The sequence below is a fragment of the Morchella sextelata genome (genome assembly GCF_020137385.1).
Source record: "Morchella sextelata strain SCLS chromosome Unknown scls_20, whole genome shotgun sequence".
NCBI classification, from domain to species: Eukaryota; Fungi; Ascomycota; class Pezizomycetes; order Pezizales; family Morchellaceae; genus Morchella; species Morchella sextelata.
In genome coordinates, this window is record NW_025408635.1 from 1,132,588 (window position 1) to 1,151,470 (window position 18,883).

The 18,883-nt window shown below is 45.9% G+C and overlaps 5 protein-coding genes across 5 annotated transcripts; 3 read left to right on the plus strand and 2 right to left on the minus strand.

Moving 5' to 3' along the window:
- Positions 1–2,999: 2,999 nt before the first annotated feature.
- Positions 3,000–4,221, plus strand: H6S33_006499 (uncharacterized protein; the record flags this gene model as incomplete). The annotated part of the gene is made up of 3 exons (XM_044837855.1): positions 3,000–3,809; positions 3,903–4,064; positions 4,141–4,221. The coding sequence occupies 3 exons, from the start codon at positions 3,000–3,002 to the stop codon at positions 4,219–4,221; spliced, it is 1,053 nt and encodes a 350-aa protein (XP_044690026.1).
- Positions 4,222–5,721: 1,500 nt separating this feature from the next.
- Positions 5,722–6,042, plus strand: H6S33_006500 (uncharacterized protein; the record flags this gene model as incomplete). The annotated part of the gene is made up of 1 exon (XM_044837857.1): positions 5,722–6,042. The coding sequence occupies one exon, from the start codon at positions 5,722–5,724 to the stop codon at positions 6,040–6,042; it is 321 nt and encodes a 106-aa protein (XP_044690027.1).
- A 498-nt stretch (positions 6,043–6,540) lies between these two features.
- H6S33_006501 (uncharacterized protein) lies at positions 6,541–7,050 on the minus strand (the record flags this gene model as incomplete). The annotated part of the gene is made up of 1 exon (XM_044837858.1): positions 6,541–7,050. The coding sequence occupies one exon, from the start codon at positions 7,048–7,050 to the stop codon at positions 6,541–6,543; it is 510 nt and encodes a 169-aa protein (XP_044690028.1).
- Positions 7,051–8,407: 1,357 nt separating this feature from the next.
- Positions 8,408–10,023, minus strand: H6S33_006502 (uncharacterized protein; the record flags this gene model as incomplete). Its single annotated transcript, XM_044837859.1, has 3 exons — positions 8,408–8,888; positions 8,943–9,429; positions 9,504–10,023. The coding sequence occupies 3 exons, from the start codon at positions 10,021–10,023 to the stop codon at positions 8,408–8,410; spliced, it is 1,488 nt and encodes a 495-aa protein (XP_044690029.1).
- A 3,319-nt stretch (positions 10,024–13,342) lies between these two features.
- On the plus strand, positions 13,343–15,118 carry H6S33_006503 (uncharacterized protein; the record flags this gene model as incomplete). The annotated part of the gene is made up of 2 exons (XM_044837860.1): positions 13,343–13,460; positions 13,521–15,118. The coding sequence occupies 2 exons, from the start codon at positions 13,343–13,345 to the stop codon at positions 15,116–15,118; spliced, it is 1,716 nt and encodes a 571-aa protein (XP_044690030.1).
- Positions 15,119–18,883: the final 3,765 nt, after the last annotated feature.

Sequence of the window (18,883 nt, forward strand, 5' to 3'; positions counted from 1 at the left end):
AAAGAGTAACGCCCCCACCCACACAGTGTTCAAAAGTTACTCCAATTTGAAGCACAAACTCGTCCGTCAACCTTTCTTTCTTTACCTGGGAGGTAAAGAAATGTGTTGCCGTCGGAATAGGTCAAACCTGTTTCTTTTTTCTTCATGCTTCGGCGGTGCAGTTGGTTAGCACCAGTTGATTAGTACATAAGGTTTAGGGTTCGATTCCCTACCGGGGCTTCATTTGGGTCCAATGATGATTAGACTTCTCTAGTTGTCTTTCTTACTTGAATTTTTGTACCGTTTCCTTAGTTCGGGGAGGTGGTAGATTTTTCTTCCCTCCTTGCAAACAGGGACGAGGGTGACGCCGATCGGTTTCCGCCCTCACGAGAAGGTTTACAAGAACCGAGTGATACCTCATGACCCACACACATGCACACGATTTCATTGATTGATTGATTCATTACGTACATACACACACGGTGTCAATATGGGGGGTAAAACGAGTAGAATACCTTTCATGGTAGTGTATGATCTGAACTATTACAAATATGCGCAAAAAAGTCATAGTACTGAGTTTTCGATCGCGACCGTATCAGTTTAGCTGGGTGTAGAAGGTACATGTACATCTAGAAATTCGATTCAGATAAAACGGTAGAAACATCCGTGCAGGACTCAGATGTAAAAAGCACCAGGGTTAGTCGTTTCTTTGGTAGAGTTATATTGTATTTCCGAGGAGATTTTGTTCTGCCATTGTATCAACTGTATTGCCATGATTATGAAATTATTGTGGCTTGAAGAACTTAAGCGAATCTGCGCTGGCGTTCCTGTGGTCGGGCTTCCGCTCGTGCCGCTTAGGCGGTGCCGAACTAGGTTAACGGTTTTTTAGGCCCACCAATAATCCTAAACGGGAAGTCAGGGCTCATGGAAGAGGTTGATGTTCAGTTCACAAACGCTTCACGGCGGGGCCTAAAGTGGCGAGAGAGCAACAGCTAGCGGTCGTACCTTATCGAAAGTGGATGGGGAGATCATGGTTATTCAGCAGCAGCTGGCTACACTACCCTCTCCTGATGTATTGCTAGTAAGGGTTCGAAGATGTCTGGCCTGATATCAATACACAAGATCATTGGCTGGCTCTCACATCCGGCGCTTGCCCTTAGTTTAAGCATAGAAAAGCGCATGCGCATACCGTCTGATTTTCTCGTCACTAACTATCACTCGCCAGCTCCCTGTCAGCTGAATAATCCTTTCGCGTGTTCTTTCTCCCTCCCGTGTTTGTCCGGAAAAATCGCGGAAGCATGGTGTCTCGTCGAAAAACAGGTGATTCTGTGTCTCGGCGGTATTGACTAATTCATCTAATTATAGACAATCTCGTGCGAGATGTTCCCGGTTTTCTCGGGATCTTTGTTGCGGGAAACACCGCACCTCTAAAAAGGTGGTCCTTGATTGGCCGCGTTTGGCTTCCTTACACCACCTTCTCCTCTCCTTTCGAGTTGAACAAACTATAAGATCCGTTAAGCATGAAGATCTGTTGACGCTCCGCACAAGTCGTCTTGAGAGATTTCATAGGGCTGAGAGAATAAATACGTTCATGGTCAAACTTGACAAACTTTCAACGTTCTCAGCAGACAACACCCCGCCAAGCTTTGGTTTTCCAAATTATGGCGCGGAAGAATAAACCGGGTCAAATCGCGAGGGATCCAGTAGGAGCTAGCTATCTAAATATGAGCTCGAGTCGATCATAGAGTCCCTATCTGGTCTCGATTAATTCTAGGCCGTGAATTGACGCAGGCGGGAGCCGGACGGTGGTAGGTACATAACAACAGTCGAGATAACGGGGCCCCACAGTTTTCGTAAACGCGCGGTAACCCTTCCAGAATGTCGAAAACTGCTTTGGGTGTGGTGCTGTTACCAGTCGGCCGGGAACGGTCTCAGTAGGTACATCTTTGTAACCCCCACACCGTGAAACCACCCTGTGCCTGGTATCTGGCCGGTAATATATGCCTCCTTCAGGCACTTTTGCAGAGCAGGAAAGAACTCCGAAAGGATGTCTTTTGATATGTCTTTCATAAGACATATTGGTTGGTCGAATTCATATTCTTAATGGTCGCCCGGTATGGTGAAAGGTTGTTTTAGCAGCTCGGAAGCTTTGGAGGGCCATATTTCGAGATTTCCCGATGGCTAAGCAAGACTTATCTCCATTATCGTTCTTCATACCAAGTGGTATGATTTTGATAGACCTGCTCGTCCTGATAATGATTATCAGCGCATGGACCTCAAGATGTTCCCACCATTGCAATTGATGCAAGCTTAAAGAAAGCCTCACGCCACAACTATCAAGTGTACGCCACGAAATAAGTTCAGCTGTAATTAGGTATGGCGTGATCATAATGGACACAAAGCGAACCACACTTGTACTCTAGAGTAGGTGTTGTGTCAACCAACTAGTTCCGATAAGCATCTCTAGTAGAAACAGATGTAGATCGATTGGCTAAGCTAAAATACCGCGAACCTGGTTACCACACTTGTGTGTGCATGTACCCCGGATTGAGAAATGGGCTGGATAAGAGGTGATGACAAACGGCTCTCTGGTGGTTTGGAGCTTTCTTCAGAACGAGCGGGTCGAATCCCTCTTTCTGCTGGTGATTCTTGAAACGAAAAAACTTGGGTGGAGGGGTTTCGGCTAGGCGAGGGTGACATCACAGCAAGTGTGTGGACGGCAAAGGGATCCGTGGATATCGATTGGCTGCTGGTGAAGCTGCGACGGGGCAACACGGCCCATGAGCATTTTCCAGACAAACTTCCTAGGAGATACCGAAAAACCTTAAACAAACTTCTATTGATGGTGCGGGGAATCTGAATATAAACCCTTGACACCAGTACATGCATCTCAGGATTCACTCGTACCCCATAAAGCTCTCAACAGCTTCCTATCATACAACCTTTACATAAAACTTCAACAGTACCTCCATCTACCTTTTTTTCATCTACCCTAGGAGTCAAACGACATCTTTTTCATCATGCCTTGCGGAAACTCAACCCAAGTCTTCGCCTTCACTACTCTATCACCCACCTCTCAGCTATCCCTCGCATCAAGCATGACTACCGCAGCACTTCTCGACTTTGCTGCTGCTTCTCCCGCATTCATGATCTTTCTTCGAACCCATTGTGAGGAAGTCGTTCTCGCTGCGTTAAAAACACAGTATGGGTATATTCCCGAGAAATCTACATGGAGCTGTGGTCTTCTTCCCCTGTACGAGAATCTACCACCTCATGTCTCTGATACCCCACTGGACAACTCAACACCCCGATCAGCCTACAGATCATCAATAGGACGTTATAAGCGAGGAAATCAAGACACCGCCAGGCTTCTCCAGGAAATGCCTGTTTTACAGTGGTTGGTGGATGAAGAGCAGCTTTCCGACAACGGTCGGAAGCTCCTCGATATTCTTCCACTATCGGACCACAGTCAAGGCTTATACTACGCTGGTGTTCGGGGGTTAGTACGATACTGCCAGAAGTACACTGCTCTGTGCAGCTCTGTCGTTACGAAAAGGGAGATCAATGAGCAGATGCAAAGATGGTTACAGGAGCGGTATACCCCTTGGGGGATTAATGAAATGTGGTTTGTTGTTGATGCCCTGGGCTCACGAATTGATGAGATTATGCCATCGCTGCGGAATGATGAGACACGGAGGGAGAAATTGCTGGGAATGCTCTTGTGCAAGATGGATGTACTCCGACTGTTCAGCGGCTATGATTTTGCTTCATCGTCGCCCACAAGCGAGGGGAGGGCTCTACGAAGACTTCTTGAAGAAGGGATAATTGAGGTTCCATCCGCCGCTGAAGGCACACCCATCGCTGAACTCCAATGGAAAGTCCGTGATGGGTCTCACTCACACTGGTTCACAACCCCCGCACAGGAAGCGTTATTAGGAAAACCCATAAACTCGTCTTCTCGCAGACAGTCACGCACGCATTCACGCTCTTACTCTACATCATGGTCTTCCGAGGATTCACCAAATAATTATATTTTTGGGTACGGAAACAACCATATAGCCTCTCAGGGCGTGAATCTTGATCAGGCAAGCTTGGACCTCAATACACCGCGTAACTGGCGCGACCTTGAGAGCATGAAGCTGATGATGATGGCGGGTGTAGCTGCAAGAGCGCGCAGAGCGACCGCGAGAGCCAAGGCCTTCGGTATTCGGGGTGGCATGTGGGCCGATCGGGGTTTTGTAGATTGGGGCATGATTGGTGTTTGAAGAGCCTTTGCCCCTCTCATTTTAGTAGTGGCTGTGGGGTTTGTGGGCTCGTTGGCGTTGTTGTTTTTTGGCGTACATAGGAGTTCTCATTTATCTCTTACTGTCTTTCTCTACTTGGTTCTTTCATCAGATTTTCCTGAAAGAGTGGGTATATGTCGTGGGGCGGTCATAGAAAAGGATATACTGTGTTGGTACACCAGCAGATGGATGCAGGTTTTTTTTTTCTGCGAAAAATGTCCGTTTTGAGCCTTCTGGTTCCTTTCAATGTACACAAACATTATACATACATTACCGATAATTTGGAACAAAATCCCGTCTCGCTACCGAGTGACGAAAGCGGGTGAATTGTCACCCATTAATTTCCCAGACATGCATACTTTATGGGAGACGTTGTGCCGAAGTGCTTGCGTAACGTCAGATAAAGTTTTTTCGGCCGAGCATGTAGACTTTGTGTTCTGTTTTTTGTTGTGGAGGTAATAATAAGCTTTGGGAAGATCGGTATGATTCCGGAACCCTGGAATGTTAAGTGTTGAGTAGGGGTGAGCGCGCGCTTGGCCTTGGGTGAATGAACCCTGGCCCTGATTATGGAGCTTGATTCGACGACGGGATCTAGATCCGCTGGGGGTTGGAAACCGCGCGTTGCCTTGCTTTGTCGTTATTTCCATTGCAGTCACTTCTATCCACATGTCTTTTTTTATTCTTCCGTTCGTCTTCATCTACCTTCATCCGATTCATAGTCCTTAGGTTCATTATCTCGACTACATGTAAAATATCTATCTGCTCGATTTTGTTTGTCTGCCTATTATACCACTACCCTTTCTATGAACCATGCACCGCACTCGATCGAGTGGCTTTCAGCTCTTATATAGGCCGGAAAGAGGGCAGACAGGAGGCAGGTATCATAGAAGAAAAGAAAAAATCTATATCTATAACCAAGCTAATTTGACATAGCAACCACTGGCGTGTCTGAGTCTTCGCTGCTGCTAAAATAATGGGCTACTTGTGTACAGTGTTGGTGTTTTGAAAGATAGAGGGGGTACCTGTCCCCCCACTTTTATTTAAGGAGACATAGGCGACTCGATGGCTGCTTTTATCGTAAGTCTGATTTGTCTGTTGTATTCATCATTGCGGGAAGGTTTCCCTCTCCATCATGATATATCACTCGAGATGCATGAATGCGGAACTCGAACTCATGGAATATCACTCGATATCGCATATGACGAGATTCGGGATGAGTATTTTTCAAGTTGTAATTTGGCTTTTCGAGATTCCATGGTGACGGTCGGGTTGTGCTCGATTTGAAATTGAGGAACCAAGATTGCTGATCATGATAACATCGGTCAAATGATCATCACTGGGCTGGATAGATCAATGGTCCGAAGTTGAAAAACCTGCTTTATCTATAAGGGATGACCCCGCCACATACCTCCAGTTAGCATCAGTCAACATAAACACAAACTCATACTAGATCATAACTATGCCCTCGTCACCATTCCAAGGCCCCTACCACTTTAGCAATCACCTACTCTTCACTCTATCCCGCGTAGAGGCAGTCGTCACACATGTAGTTGCTCGAGAGCGGCGCTATGTGCGTGATTTTCAGACAAAACATGAAATGGTGGGGGTACTAGAGAAGACTCCAAAGGAACTTATGAACGATGTGCTGAGGGAACTTGTGACGAGGGCAAGCGCGGAAAAGAGGGGGGTGGATGGGATGAGGGTGCTTGAGGGCGCAAAGGTTGTAGAGGAGATGGTAAGTGTGGTGAAGAGAGCGAGAGCCAGGGTGGGCTTGGATTGAGGACAGATGCGGCGATGAGCTGTGTAGTTGTGCTGGGGTTGCGTAACTAAGGTATTGTGGGTTGACAAAAGTTCTCGTGATTTTTGCCCAAAATACTAATTTACAAAGTCGGTAATCGGGATTAATAACTAGGAGCTATGTTTTATCAATCTTCAGCTTTCTAATCATCTATCTCTTCTATATCTTTTGTGGTTGTGGAGATAGTCGTCTCATGACCCATCTAATCATGAGAACTTTTGTCAACCCACAATAACTACAACTTTAGAGAACGGAACCAAGTTTTAGAGATACCGAGGAATTAATTGATCACTGAAATCTATGCCTAACTAAAATTATATTTTTTTTATGGCAATGGAACCAACGTCCCATTTTCAAGTACAACGTATAATGAAACCGTCTTCAAATACCCCCACCTCATTAATGAAGCACTACCAGCCCAAACATCCAAAAGACTCCTTCTACTACAACTTCAAATACCCGCCCCAGCTAGATGTTCAGTCATGCCCCGTAAATGCAATCGAAATCAAACGACCCCAATTGCTGCAGCGCTAACTGGAAATGCCTTTCTCCTCTGGTATCCTCATCCTCAGCGCTCCCCTCATCCCCACCATTCGTCTCTTCCGGCAGCAGTAACTTCTTACAATCCTGGCCCATTCCTATTAGAGCCGTTTCTACCTCCTCCAGCATATGCGTCACCCATGCATCCCCCACATTCTCATTCAACTTCTCCAGCCGTGGATGCTCGTCCTGCAATGTGCCCAGGAACATACACAGCGGCATCACATTATCCGCAATCTTCTCTCGCGGCATGCGGCCATTGCGTATCTCAAGGATTACGTTTTCCAGTGTCTCTATCAGCGAGTTGGTGTCAATGAGGAGCTGCATTATTCCTAGAGTTAGCGCCTGTCGTTCTTGGGTAGAGATCGTTGGTTCTGGGTTGTCAGTTTTAGGTGGTGTAGGTGCAGGTGAGGGTGAGGGTGAGGGTGAGGTAGAGTTAAGCTGTGACATTTTGCTGATTTTTGTGGGGATTGCGTAATTAGATGTTGAGAAGTGATAACGGTTATGATGGTTATGAGAATTGTGCGGTAAACAGAAGATTTAACGGTTTTACTCTTAAATGTTGGACTTACGTTTGAGATACGTTAATTGGGACAGTAACTAACGGAGGCGAGGGGGCACTAAGGGACTTCTATGTACCTGGTCTACGAACCAGATTTTTCCAACTGTGGAAGCTGCAGCAGATATAATGGAACGTAGATTTATCCTGACCCTCCTATCACAGGAGGAGGGTGAAGCTGGTGACGAGAAGTCGGGCGTGTGTGCTGGATTGAATGTCCGCATGTAATTCCTCACATCACGAAGCCGTACGCGTTCGATGTTAATGTTAATGATCATCTGATCATTACCAGTTGCTGAATAGAAGTGAGCTGACAGCCAGATTGAATTTGACGATAACAAGACCCACAACCTGGGAGTCATACCGGATAGACACGACCCTGGACATATATATAGCCTAAAGCACTACCTACATGTATCTATACGAAAACTCGACGCCCCGGCGAGATCACGAATCGAGTGATTTCCTGTGATCGAACATATTGATAAGAAACAGCAAATCGAGCTCTGGTATTATTATTAAGATTAGGTATTCTAACATTCTCTAAGAAGCCAGGGGTAGTTTAGTGTTTAGAGATTAATCAGTTCTGGCGTTATGGCGCGTGTGTCAGGTGGACTGGTTTTACGGCTTCAGATTAGTTACGCATGGCTAGTTTCAATACACGATGTTCCTAATACGAATACGCTGCGGTTTAAGGACTAATTGGGTTTTAGGCGCTCTTTCATCGCCGAACTTGCACGTAGGGCAGGGACGTGAGAGGAGTTTAAATAGATAGATCTATAGAGGGAATATTTCTCGAGGGTCAAGCTTCAGTGGTCATTGAGAAGGGAGTATTATATCCGGATAGTACAAAAAAGATGATAGTGATATATATTAATAGTGGGTTGGGCGCCACCCATTGAGATATCTGGTCTACTCCGTTCTCAAATAAGTCAGTAAAAAAAAAACCCCCGATGGCGTTCATAGCAATGTAAGCTTACATGCACGTAATTACCAACCTCAAATAACAAAGATAAAAATAAGATTAATTATACTACTTGTTGAGGGGCTAAATACATATTGTAGAATCAAACAGGAAAAAAAGGATGACCATTTGTGGCGAGACGATGAATTTGATTGGCCCAGTTAGAATTAGCAAAACTTCGTAGGCATAGCCGTGCTACTGTAATGCCTTCAAACCCGAGCCCAAATCCAGGGCCCTCCAACGTAAAAATATTAAAAGGGGGCCAATAAAGGGTAGATCATTCGTCAAAATCCCTGTTGCCGTTTCCACTTTTCCCTCCAACCCTTAAACCACGGGCTGTCCTCCAACGTTGTAACCTCCCAATCCTTCTCGACCAAACCTTCCTTCACTTGCTCCTCACTCCACCTATCCAACACTGGCAACAAGACATGCTCTAAATGCCACGTATTCTTGTAATCCATCAAGTTCTTCTTCCCCTCTCTCAAGACCTTAGATGCTATCTGCGGAACTCCCGGTTCATCCCTGAGTTCAGATGCTGGAGTGAACACTGCCTTGAAGTTGAATACAATCGCGCCAGATAACGGAATTCGCCGCAGGGTTTGCCAGTCAACGCGGAGATAGATTTCGTCAACGGTTAGCGCTGGGTCTTGTGAAAGGCGGTGGAGCTCGTGGCTGTCGCCAGGTGGCGCAAATAATGGCTTGCCAAACTCGAAACCCCAGGAAGCGCGTTGAATAGGCGCACTGGGGAGTAATTTGGTGAAGAATCTAAATTTATTAGGACAAAGGCACTATGAAGAAAAGAGGAGAATAATAAAATACCTGTCTAAAGAAAACTTAAGCTTCTCTTTATAATCCGGAACTGGAGAATGAATTTCTGCCAACGTCATTCCCATCTTGGTTCCTAGTGTCCATCCGATAGCGCTGCAAATAACACCAGCCTTAAACCTATATTGCCCCTCTGATTCCGGGTCCGGAATCGTTATCGCAAAGTCTTCCGGAACGTTCTCAAGGAGGACTACAAGCGGGTCCATTTCACTGAGACGAAACCTCTTATCTAGGATTTTGTTGATGAAGAGGTCTGGAGCCTTCCCTGAGACCGTACTGACAAGACAGAAGTATTGAGGGTAACGAGTTACGAGAAATTGGAGAACCATTTCCATCAATTCCTTACAGGCCGCTTCGGAGCCGGGAAGGCAATCTAGGATAGCCTTCCCATGAAGGGCAAACAACTCTCTTCGTTCGCGAATACGTTCAATATAGGTGTTTTCAAGCTCGATCCACCAGTCAGGTTCCATTTTCCAGAATGCTGAGGGTGTGTTAGTGTTTAAGTTATGGGGAAATTAAACTGTTTATTATTAAATAGTGGTGGTTGTAACATACCCATAGTTTGATGGTATGCCCACCGAAACGGTCTATGGGGTCTGGGTAAAGCTTTCTCGATGTTGAATTCAGGATAGACATTTGGTAATCTTACTCCGCTTAACGTAGCGTAGTCAGGAAAATCCCCAAAAGATTCGATTTCCTCTTGACTTCGAGTGGTCATTGGCAACTCCCCCGAAGAAGTGCTAGAGCTTGGGGCATCCGACAAAGGCGAGGCGATGGATCCACGTCGTGAAGGCAAAAGGTCTGTTATCAATTTCGCCAGGGACTGTTTCTTTTGATTTGAGGCATTCTCCAGAAGTGATCCATTGGCCACGGCGAAATCCTCCTTGATACATTTCTCGGTGCTGAGGTACGTTGATTCGGAACTTAAGGATTTCAAAGAGGCATCTCCAACAGTGGTAGCTCGTCGATTCCATTTCTGCTGGCGTTTGGATGAAAATACAAACCAAATCACAGATCCGAGGACCGTCAAGACCGCAACCGCAAAGCCGTAATATAGCAACCATACATCAAGCATTGTGTCGACTTTCTTTTGTGATGAGTTGGAAAGAAGAATGGGAGATGTTTAGTCGATGGGAAATGTAGCTTGTCTGTCCACGAGTGGTAGAGGTGCGGATTATATATATATATTAATCTCGCAAAGGGGGCTTAGCGTTGGGTTAGCGGGTGGTAGCTGAGGGCTGGGGGGCTGCACCCCAATTGTATATAGCGCTAGCTAGTGTCAAAATTTAAGCTGAAGGTTTAAATAGTATTTCTCTGTACCTAAGCTCAACGATTAATTCACAATTCTATTTAAGAACTTCTACAGAAAAGCAAATTTACCTTTCTCTCGAAGCCCATATCTGATCTCCGTGGGGTGATCCGATATTTGTAGCAGATGGAGGGTGAAGTACGTACCAGCAAAATTCTGTATCCAGGGTTGTAGTATGCGGGATCTGTCTCCTTTAAACCCAGAGGGAGATCTTCTGCAGCTGCCATCATATATATGCGTGTCATGCTCTACTGTCAATATTTCTATATCTCCTAATAAGGTGAATTCATCCACCCCGCCAGATCATATGTATGTGCGTTGTAACCAGTGAAAGCTTGAATTGAAGAATGTAATCGAGAATGACAGGTGCATGTGGTACGATAAAGTATAGGCTGTTTATGGTATGGTACTTGCATAGAACGGAGAGTAATCTACATAGCTAGTTTGTCAGGGAGTGGAGAATAGTGAGCTTACACCACATATGTTTCTGCCTCATTTTTCCACCTCAGGAGGTGTCGTCAATCGGAGAGGTCGGAAATCGTAACCACAAGATAGGAAAAAGAAAGAAAATCCCAGGCAAGCGTGCGAACAGAAATTACCGAGAGCACTCATCACTTTCCAGGTTTTCATGTAAGTTTCACAAAGCCTTATCCTCCTATTCGTCTTAACTGTCTCATTCTATGTAGGCTGCGTACCTTGCTCAGATCATCACCATCAGCACTCGGATCTACTCTGATAAGCGGGGAAACGCCTTGTCCGCGTGAAGAGACCCAAGGACTTTTTTCCCCTATTTGGAATGTAGCTCCTTGGCCTGTGATGTTCGCTGCATCGAGATGTCGAGATAGGGAACACGAACCGCCCATTAAATTGGCGAAAAGCATATACCACCCTAGGCCTAAGGAATCTCAAATTCCAAGTTGAGCAATTAATTGAATTTGTGCTAAAAAAACTGATATCGATAAGCACCTTAGACCCCTAGCTTCAAACCATCCTACCGGTGAGTGGCGCGGGGTAACCACGATATAGGAAACACAAGATGAAATGGTGGGAAAATTGCACCTGGATTATTCACCGGTCGATGGTGTCATGTAGGTTGCCTTGACATTATTGTTTCAATAATACTTTCTGGACGTACACGAGGCATTGCACCTACCCAGTAATACTTGGATATTTGTGCGAGCCTGATTTGAGTCAGAAATAGCGATAGGAGGTTGAAATAAGATCAAGTATAAACCTACATGTACCCATCCTATCGGGGCATTGGCCTAATACCTGCCCCGGCCCATATGATCGTCCAAGCCACACTTACTTTGGACGTCCAGGCGAAAATATATTTTTAAGCGGCAGTTTCACTTCTATCCCCTCTTCGCGCAGAAATAACTGCGCATTCGACCGGCTTCCAAGTATATTTGAGAATTAAACATAGGGCAAGACCAACCCGGCGACAACCGCATCCAGTCCACGTGGCTTTGTCTGTAACTCGAATGTCACGAGGTAACGGGTAACGAATAGCTTGTATCTCTATTTGTTGCTACCGTCGTACTTAGGTCTTGGATCGAACGCCTCTATTGATAAGGCACTGTAGTGGGGCGATTAACTGAATTGTTGTGGCCAGGTCTGAATTGCAAATGTCTCTGGTTACATGTATGTATGTGACACCAAAAATCGGATAGTTCAATAGATAATCTTATGGTCTGAGGTTCTACGATTTTGAATATCCGAAGAGGAAATTGAATCCGGGGCGGCCACATGTAGTGACCAATACGGCTGATCGCGAAATTTGAAAGAAAATTGGCATATGGACCACGTTTGGACTAATTCAAAGAACCCGAGACAAGAGTGTCTTCAGGTATTCGATGCCTATTTTGGAATTGTGCAGCTTATAGGGCTGATGCAGGGGGCGCGGCTATGATGGTACCCGGCCCTTCCAGAATGCTTGTTTCATCGTTGTGCCGAGTAGGAACAGAGCTATTTCCAAAGGGGGGTTGTTAACTCATTTATTTTATGATTCTAAAGGGTTGATATTGAAGTATAAGGCTTTTGTACACTTTAACTTAGTTGTGAATTATTATGGTCGTAAGTCAATCCTTTGAAGCCTGGCTTCTAGGATGCTGTGCTGCTGCTTGAGATCGATGTCTATGATGCTAGATGGTGATGGTGAAGCTTCGAAGGACAAGATAGCTTGATGCCAGCCAGAACAAATGGCTGAGTGCCCATGAAAACAGAGTGCAACCAGGGGGACATCAAACCTTGACTCCCTGCTAAATACACAGAAAAGAAGATGACCAGCTGGATCAATTCGCCGGGTTGCGCTGATTTCATATGGGGTATTGCGTCTTAACGGACGCCTAAATACTGATTGGGTTGGGTGCCTTTCAAGTGAAACCGACATCCCTAGACCGTGGCCAGACACGTCGTTCCAACATTTCCTTGCTATCCAGACTTCCTTGTTTATCATTTAGGGTCTATTTCGGATCCGGTCCTTGTAGAGAACAACATATTACTTGACCTCCCTTTGGGGGTAGAAATGTTGCGGCTAATAGAAGTAATAAATAAGGTTGATGGCAACTGAGGGTTGATGATAACGGCGGGGTTGGGAGTTGGGATTGTTTCAGCCAGAGAGTTTTAAAACTCTGCTTTCATAGAGTCAACGTTGTTATATGGATCCGCAAAATGGCCTGTCAAACACAACTCATTTCTTAGAACGGGTCCTTACCTAGAACGGTTTCGGACGGCTTTCAAATCAAACGGGACTCTAATCACTTTCGATATCAACCAGTCGAGTGACGAATCATGAATTATAGTTCAACTGATAATAATAATGGTAATATTGTATAGAAAGGGGCGGGTTATGCGCTTTCTAGGGACGAAATGACAGATCTAGAGAAGGAGGATGGATTATGTTCTCTGGAGCTAATTTTCTGCAACAATAGTTAGTACTATTTTCTCAAACTTGGTTAGCACTCCAGCATGTGGGGGCTGACTAATCTGAAAGCCCCACCTTCTCCCGTGAGCTCCCACGACCGATTCTAGATCAACTTTAACAAGCAAGCAAACAACGAAGAATCACAAATAACGAAGCAGAATGGCTACCCCGCCTACCTTTACTGAGCTCAATGAACATCTCACCGAGGTCCTCAGTAATCCCTCGACAAGTACACTTAACGTCCGCCTCCTGGAAACTTTCACCGCTCAACTGCCCGGTTCGCCTTAAGCTCCTCTCCACCTTACCTCTCCGCGCGCACTACTAACAAGTCCAACAGAGCAGCCCACAACTCACCTCACTGGTACTCTTGTACCACTCCTCGCAAAAGCCCTCGCAGTTGTGAATGAAGATCCCACACCCATAACCACGCTCCTGCAGCACCTCCTCACCACGACAACCTTCACTGAGCTTTTGGCCTTCGCCTCCCAACCCCAAACCCTTCAACTGCTCTCAGCGGCTTCCCCAGCAGTACGCGTACTCGGTCTCTCGATTCTAGAGAAGGCGGCAGCGGCCCCATCTGAGGTTGGGATCGTCGCAAGCTGGTCGGACGTCGTACAGAAGCTCGTCGAGGTGCTGCTTTGCGATTCTGACACAGGTGTTGCATCCAGGGCGGCAGATGTTCTTGTGAGGTTGTTAGCGGCGGATCTAGGTGTTGGCTTACTATGGCGGAGGATTTGCGAGGATGAGGGTGTGTATGAGACATTTTTCCGGCTGTGCTCATGGAAAGGAGAGGAGCTTCCAGAGGGGAAAAAGACGGAAGCGCAGGGGAGGCTCCTACAAGTAGTCGCGCGGATGGCAGCACTCGATTTCAGCGGTGTATCAACCTCAGCATTCCCAGCGATTGACAATAAGTACGCGGCGTCAGAGGAAGCTTGTGGAGGACTACTAGAGTTTGCCACGCGCTGGGCCGTAGATGCTGACGGCGATGTCATGATGCACATGGTGCTCCTCGATTTTTACACGTTGTTGCTACAGTCGACAAAGGCACTCGACTATCTCGAGACCTCTGGCCTCCACAGTGCTACCACAGGCCGCTACATTGCCCCTGCAGCATACTCAGATGATATAATCGACCAACAACTTCTCGAATCCAAAGCAGCCGAATACCTCGCGACCTATGCCCGTCTACACCCGACGCAGCTCCTTGACTCTCCAGCCCCCAAGATCCCCGACGGACGGAACCCAAAACGGCGGCGCATGTCATTGGGTACTGGCCCACCGCCGCCCGCAAAGACGCTCGTTGAGGTGACACTGGAGCGTATTGAGCAGACGCTGAAAGACACCCCCCAGCATCCGCATACGCCTTCTATGGATATTCTGATGGCAATGCCTCCTTCTGTGCTGGTGACGGATGCTGGAAAAAAGGTTGTGGCGATGATCCCGCTGTCGCCGCCCCAAACGGCCTACATTGATGCTTTGACAGCTGTAATCACAAAGCAGGGTAACAGCAGTGAGGTATATGATAACTATTATGCCACCCACGCAGATATGTGGCAAAAGATCAATAGCTATGTGTCTACATTGGCCCTTAGAGATGTTGTTCTGGCATGCATGAACTTTATCGAGAAATTATTAGTCGCACAGGACTCTACGGGCACGTACTGGGGGGCCAAAGCAGTCGTAAACGCGCCAGGTGTGATGGCGTTCCTGATTACCCCGCCGCAGAGGTTTTCTGGAGCGAGGGATCCCATGAGCACCGCTTTTGTGGTGGCTACAAGGAAGCTGGAAGTCCTGGAGACGGTGCTGCGGGTGCTGGGCAGAGCTGGTGATGAGGTCCCGGGCGCAGATGGATGGAAAGTTGTGGTGCAGGAGAGGTTAAAAGTCGGGCTGTGGGGCAATAGCGCTGGTGGGGAAGTGGCCACAATGGAAATGTGAGGACTGCCGGAGAAGATTTTCCACTCCGTTGTTTGTAATGTTTTTTCCGGTGATGCCTGGTGGTTGTGGGGCCGCTCCCTAGTTTCCCGTATCCATTAAACGGGCTATATCTGAATACCAGCAAATCTAGCTAGCTAGCTAAATACAAAAATTAATGCTGTGCTTTCTCTACCAAATTCAATTTCCAATATATAAACCTGGTGACACAAAACAATTAGTGTAGCACAAAGTCCGTGAGATACAAAAGTATATTCCATGGGTACTCTGGAAATGGCATCCTATAAACCTATCCCGTGTTACCCAACATGTCTCATGGCACCTCGCATAAACACCCTAAAAATCTTTCCTTATAATGCTACCTCATGTACATGTAGTTACTACCCCTAAGTCTGGATCTATCGTTACGTATACGATTGCAAGTCCGAGAGCGTGCAATCGGATTCGGTGACATTGTAAGGAAGTTTATCACCCTTCCACATCTTTCTCGACAGGGCGAACACACTCCCGGGCTCCCGAGAGAAAATCTAACCGCGAATTTATATAGGCCTTGCGGAAACCTTGGAAGAGATACATGTCGTATGAACAGCTGCATGTACCTATCAAGGCCCCCAAAAGATTAGAACTCCTTTATTTCTCCATGAGGCCAAGAAACCTAATGAGTTACAGGGCTCGAGGATTGGGGTATCTGGCCTTGGGAGGTTGTTTCACTTAGCACTGTGGTAATAAAATCTCCTGAAAGGCCACCACCATAGCGGTATTAAAGAATTTAAATGACTGCGCACAAGGTTCAATAGATACTTTGGCTGGCTGGGACTACTTGTTGCTCAACGTTAATCAGTACTGTACAATGCCGCATCAGCGTACAAGCGGTCGCGATCGATCATGCAGGGTGTAAAAATAGGGAGGATTTCTTCGCCCACACTCTCTCTTGAGCTATGTTATCGGGGCCGTAATTTGTCAACAGGTGGTCATGAGACGGGAGCCAGAACCACTGATTTTACAGGTCTCACATGAAGGGGAAGGTCCTGAGGAATGAAAAGCTTATATGACGAAGCTAAGCAACCCTGAGAGGTATTCATCTCTCGCCAGAGGGTTAAGATGATTTCTTCATCACAGATTCTCACATACCCTCTAAACTAAACCAGGATACCACGCGTTTGGCCAAAGTATGAATATCATATCCTATCACCGGTTTTGTCTGCATCGCGGATATGTATCTTCTGTTGGCATTTTACGCTCAACCATCAACTTGAGATTGACATTGGCAAAGCCTCTTTGGAGCAGGTCAAATTTTTATGAGAATGTGAAATGGCTAAATATATGCTTAAATTAGCTAGAGAGATGGTTGTCTTGTGATAGAAATGGTTGAACGAGTGAGGAGCTGTGATCCAATACATCGCATCACACCCGATCACACGCACTAACAACCCTCACAACCCTCACAATCTACAACTGAACCAGAACCCCCGCAGAAGTCCCTACGGGTCTTTCTTATAACACTTACCCGATTACAAAACCCTGCATATGCTGTCTCCTTTCTCCTGCTGCCTAACCCCCACGGACTAGCCAGATACGCGAGTGGGCATCTGATTACTTAAGTTTGGCGCCGCCCGTTTGGAGATCTATTCCCTAGTGGATAATGTCGAAGCCTGGGATTAACAATGACGAGCGGGAAGAGATTGCTGCGGCATTATGAAGAAAAGAGAACTTCGATCTAGCACCCGTGGGCGCGATGCGCGATTCTCGAGCCCAGAATGCGGGTTGTTAGAAAAGGAAGTGTAGGTAGGCGGTGTACTCCCGGGTTTCCTAACTGCGGGATCAGCCTTAAGGTTACTGTACCGGTCGGATCTCAGGTTCGCTTTGCAAAGCTTGGAGTAGCTGGGGAGGCCCGGTAGATATCTACCGTATCTCTGTTCTACTTAGAGTATCTGGGGAAACTCTCGATTGTGTAGGTTTAAATGGATAAACTTGATATCCCTACCAGCTTCAGGTGAATATGATTTGATAAATATATAAAGAAGATTAATTTACTCGCTGCTGGAATGGTAGTTGCCGATGTCATCAGCGATTAATGATTAATACTGGCAAACCGTAAATGTGTCAAAAGTAATTTTACCAACGGTAGTGAAAATAATACCTGTATTTATAACCTATAATGCGAATTTTTATGATAAAAGCACAGGCCTTTTGGCCAAAAGGGGCCATATAATGCCAATATATCCACCAGTGGGGAATCTCACCATCGGTGGTGGTATTTCACTACCAGTAGGAAATTTTCATAAGTTTTGGCATTAATGATTGAATATTTACTTATTTAATATAGCGCAGCATAAAGACCGAAACTCAGTGTTTATACCGGTGGAAATGTACTAATGTAGGATAGCGTGCAGATACAATGACTGAAATTCAGTGCTTATACCATCGGTGGTAAATAATTTACTACCGTTGGTAAAATTACTTTTGATACATTTACCGCTCCATAAGACGTGGTGAGTCACTTTACATTAGAGACTTTGCGCTGGATGCATCCAACAAGCCTGTCGCCAAGAAGATAGGGTTTGGAGCCGATTGACAATTGACTTTACGCTGAATGGGTAGTGGTTGTCAGATGGATGGGTTGTAGTGTGATGTCACGAACCATCATCCAGTTGCTCCCTCAAGAACCATCACCCAGCTACTCCTTCACGAATCATCACTCAGCTACTCCTTCACGAACCATCACTTCACAAACTATCACTTGATGAACCATCAACTACCAACCATCAACCATCAGAATTCAGATGTATAATTGGTATGTTTGGTAATCATCCACATAAGTATATAGTTCTAATTGTTTAATAGGTTATCCTGCGAAACGAAACATCCTTCGAACGGAGCAGGATATGATAGAGAAAAAAGACAACTTGAAGGTGTATATAAGTCAGTCTTTATTCTTCTGTCTACAAAATATACTAATTATATGATAGTGAAGAAACAGAATACGGAAATGAAACATCTTTTAAACGTAACAATTCACGGAACGAAACAGCGGAATAAAACATCACCGAGACAATATGTAGTCTGGGTACGATTCTCAACTATGAGGGTGAATCTGCTAGCAGTAATGTTGCCTAATCAGTTGCAGATTCTGGTAGCACTAGGAAGGCAACAGGAGAGCCTGTAGGGAAAAGAGGGATATCATGGCTCGCTTGGGAAGACAGAGCTCTAGCTAAACAAGTATTAGCCGATGACCTTATTTTAAACAAGGCAGGGAGTAAGGAGGACCATTGGAGGGAAGTGTCGAATCACTTGCAGCAGGTTAACATGACCCATTCATGGGCTTCTTATAAAAACAGAACGGACTTGCTTGTGGAGTGGCATCGGAAGGAGACTACTCAGTCTAAGCAGAAGACAGGTGAGGTGGAAGAGGTTAACGAGCACATGAGGAATATGGATTATATTATATTATTATTTGATTCTGTTTCAAATAATAATGAAATCAGGTAACAGGTACGAGATAAAATTGTAAAGTTGAAAGAGAAAGGAAAGCAGGTCAGGTTCGGAAAAGAGACTTGATGGAAGTTTTAGTACGAGCTGAAGACATTGGCCAAGAAAGCTCCAGCCTCAGAAAAAGAACACGCGCCCCAAAAAATCAACTTGCAAAGGAGTTAAAGGTTGTTTTGGGAGGGTTGCAGGAGCGGTCAGAAGCTTTTAGTAAAGCAATTGAGGAGCGAGAGGCAAGAGATAAGGAGAAGGCTGAGCGAGAGAAGGAAATACATGAGACAC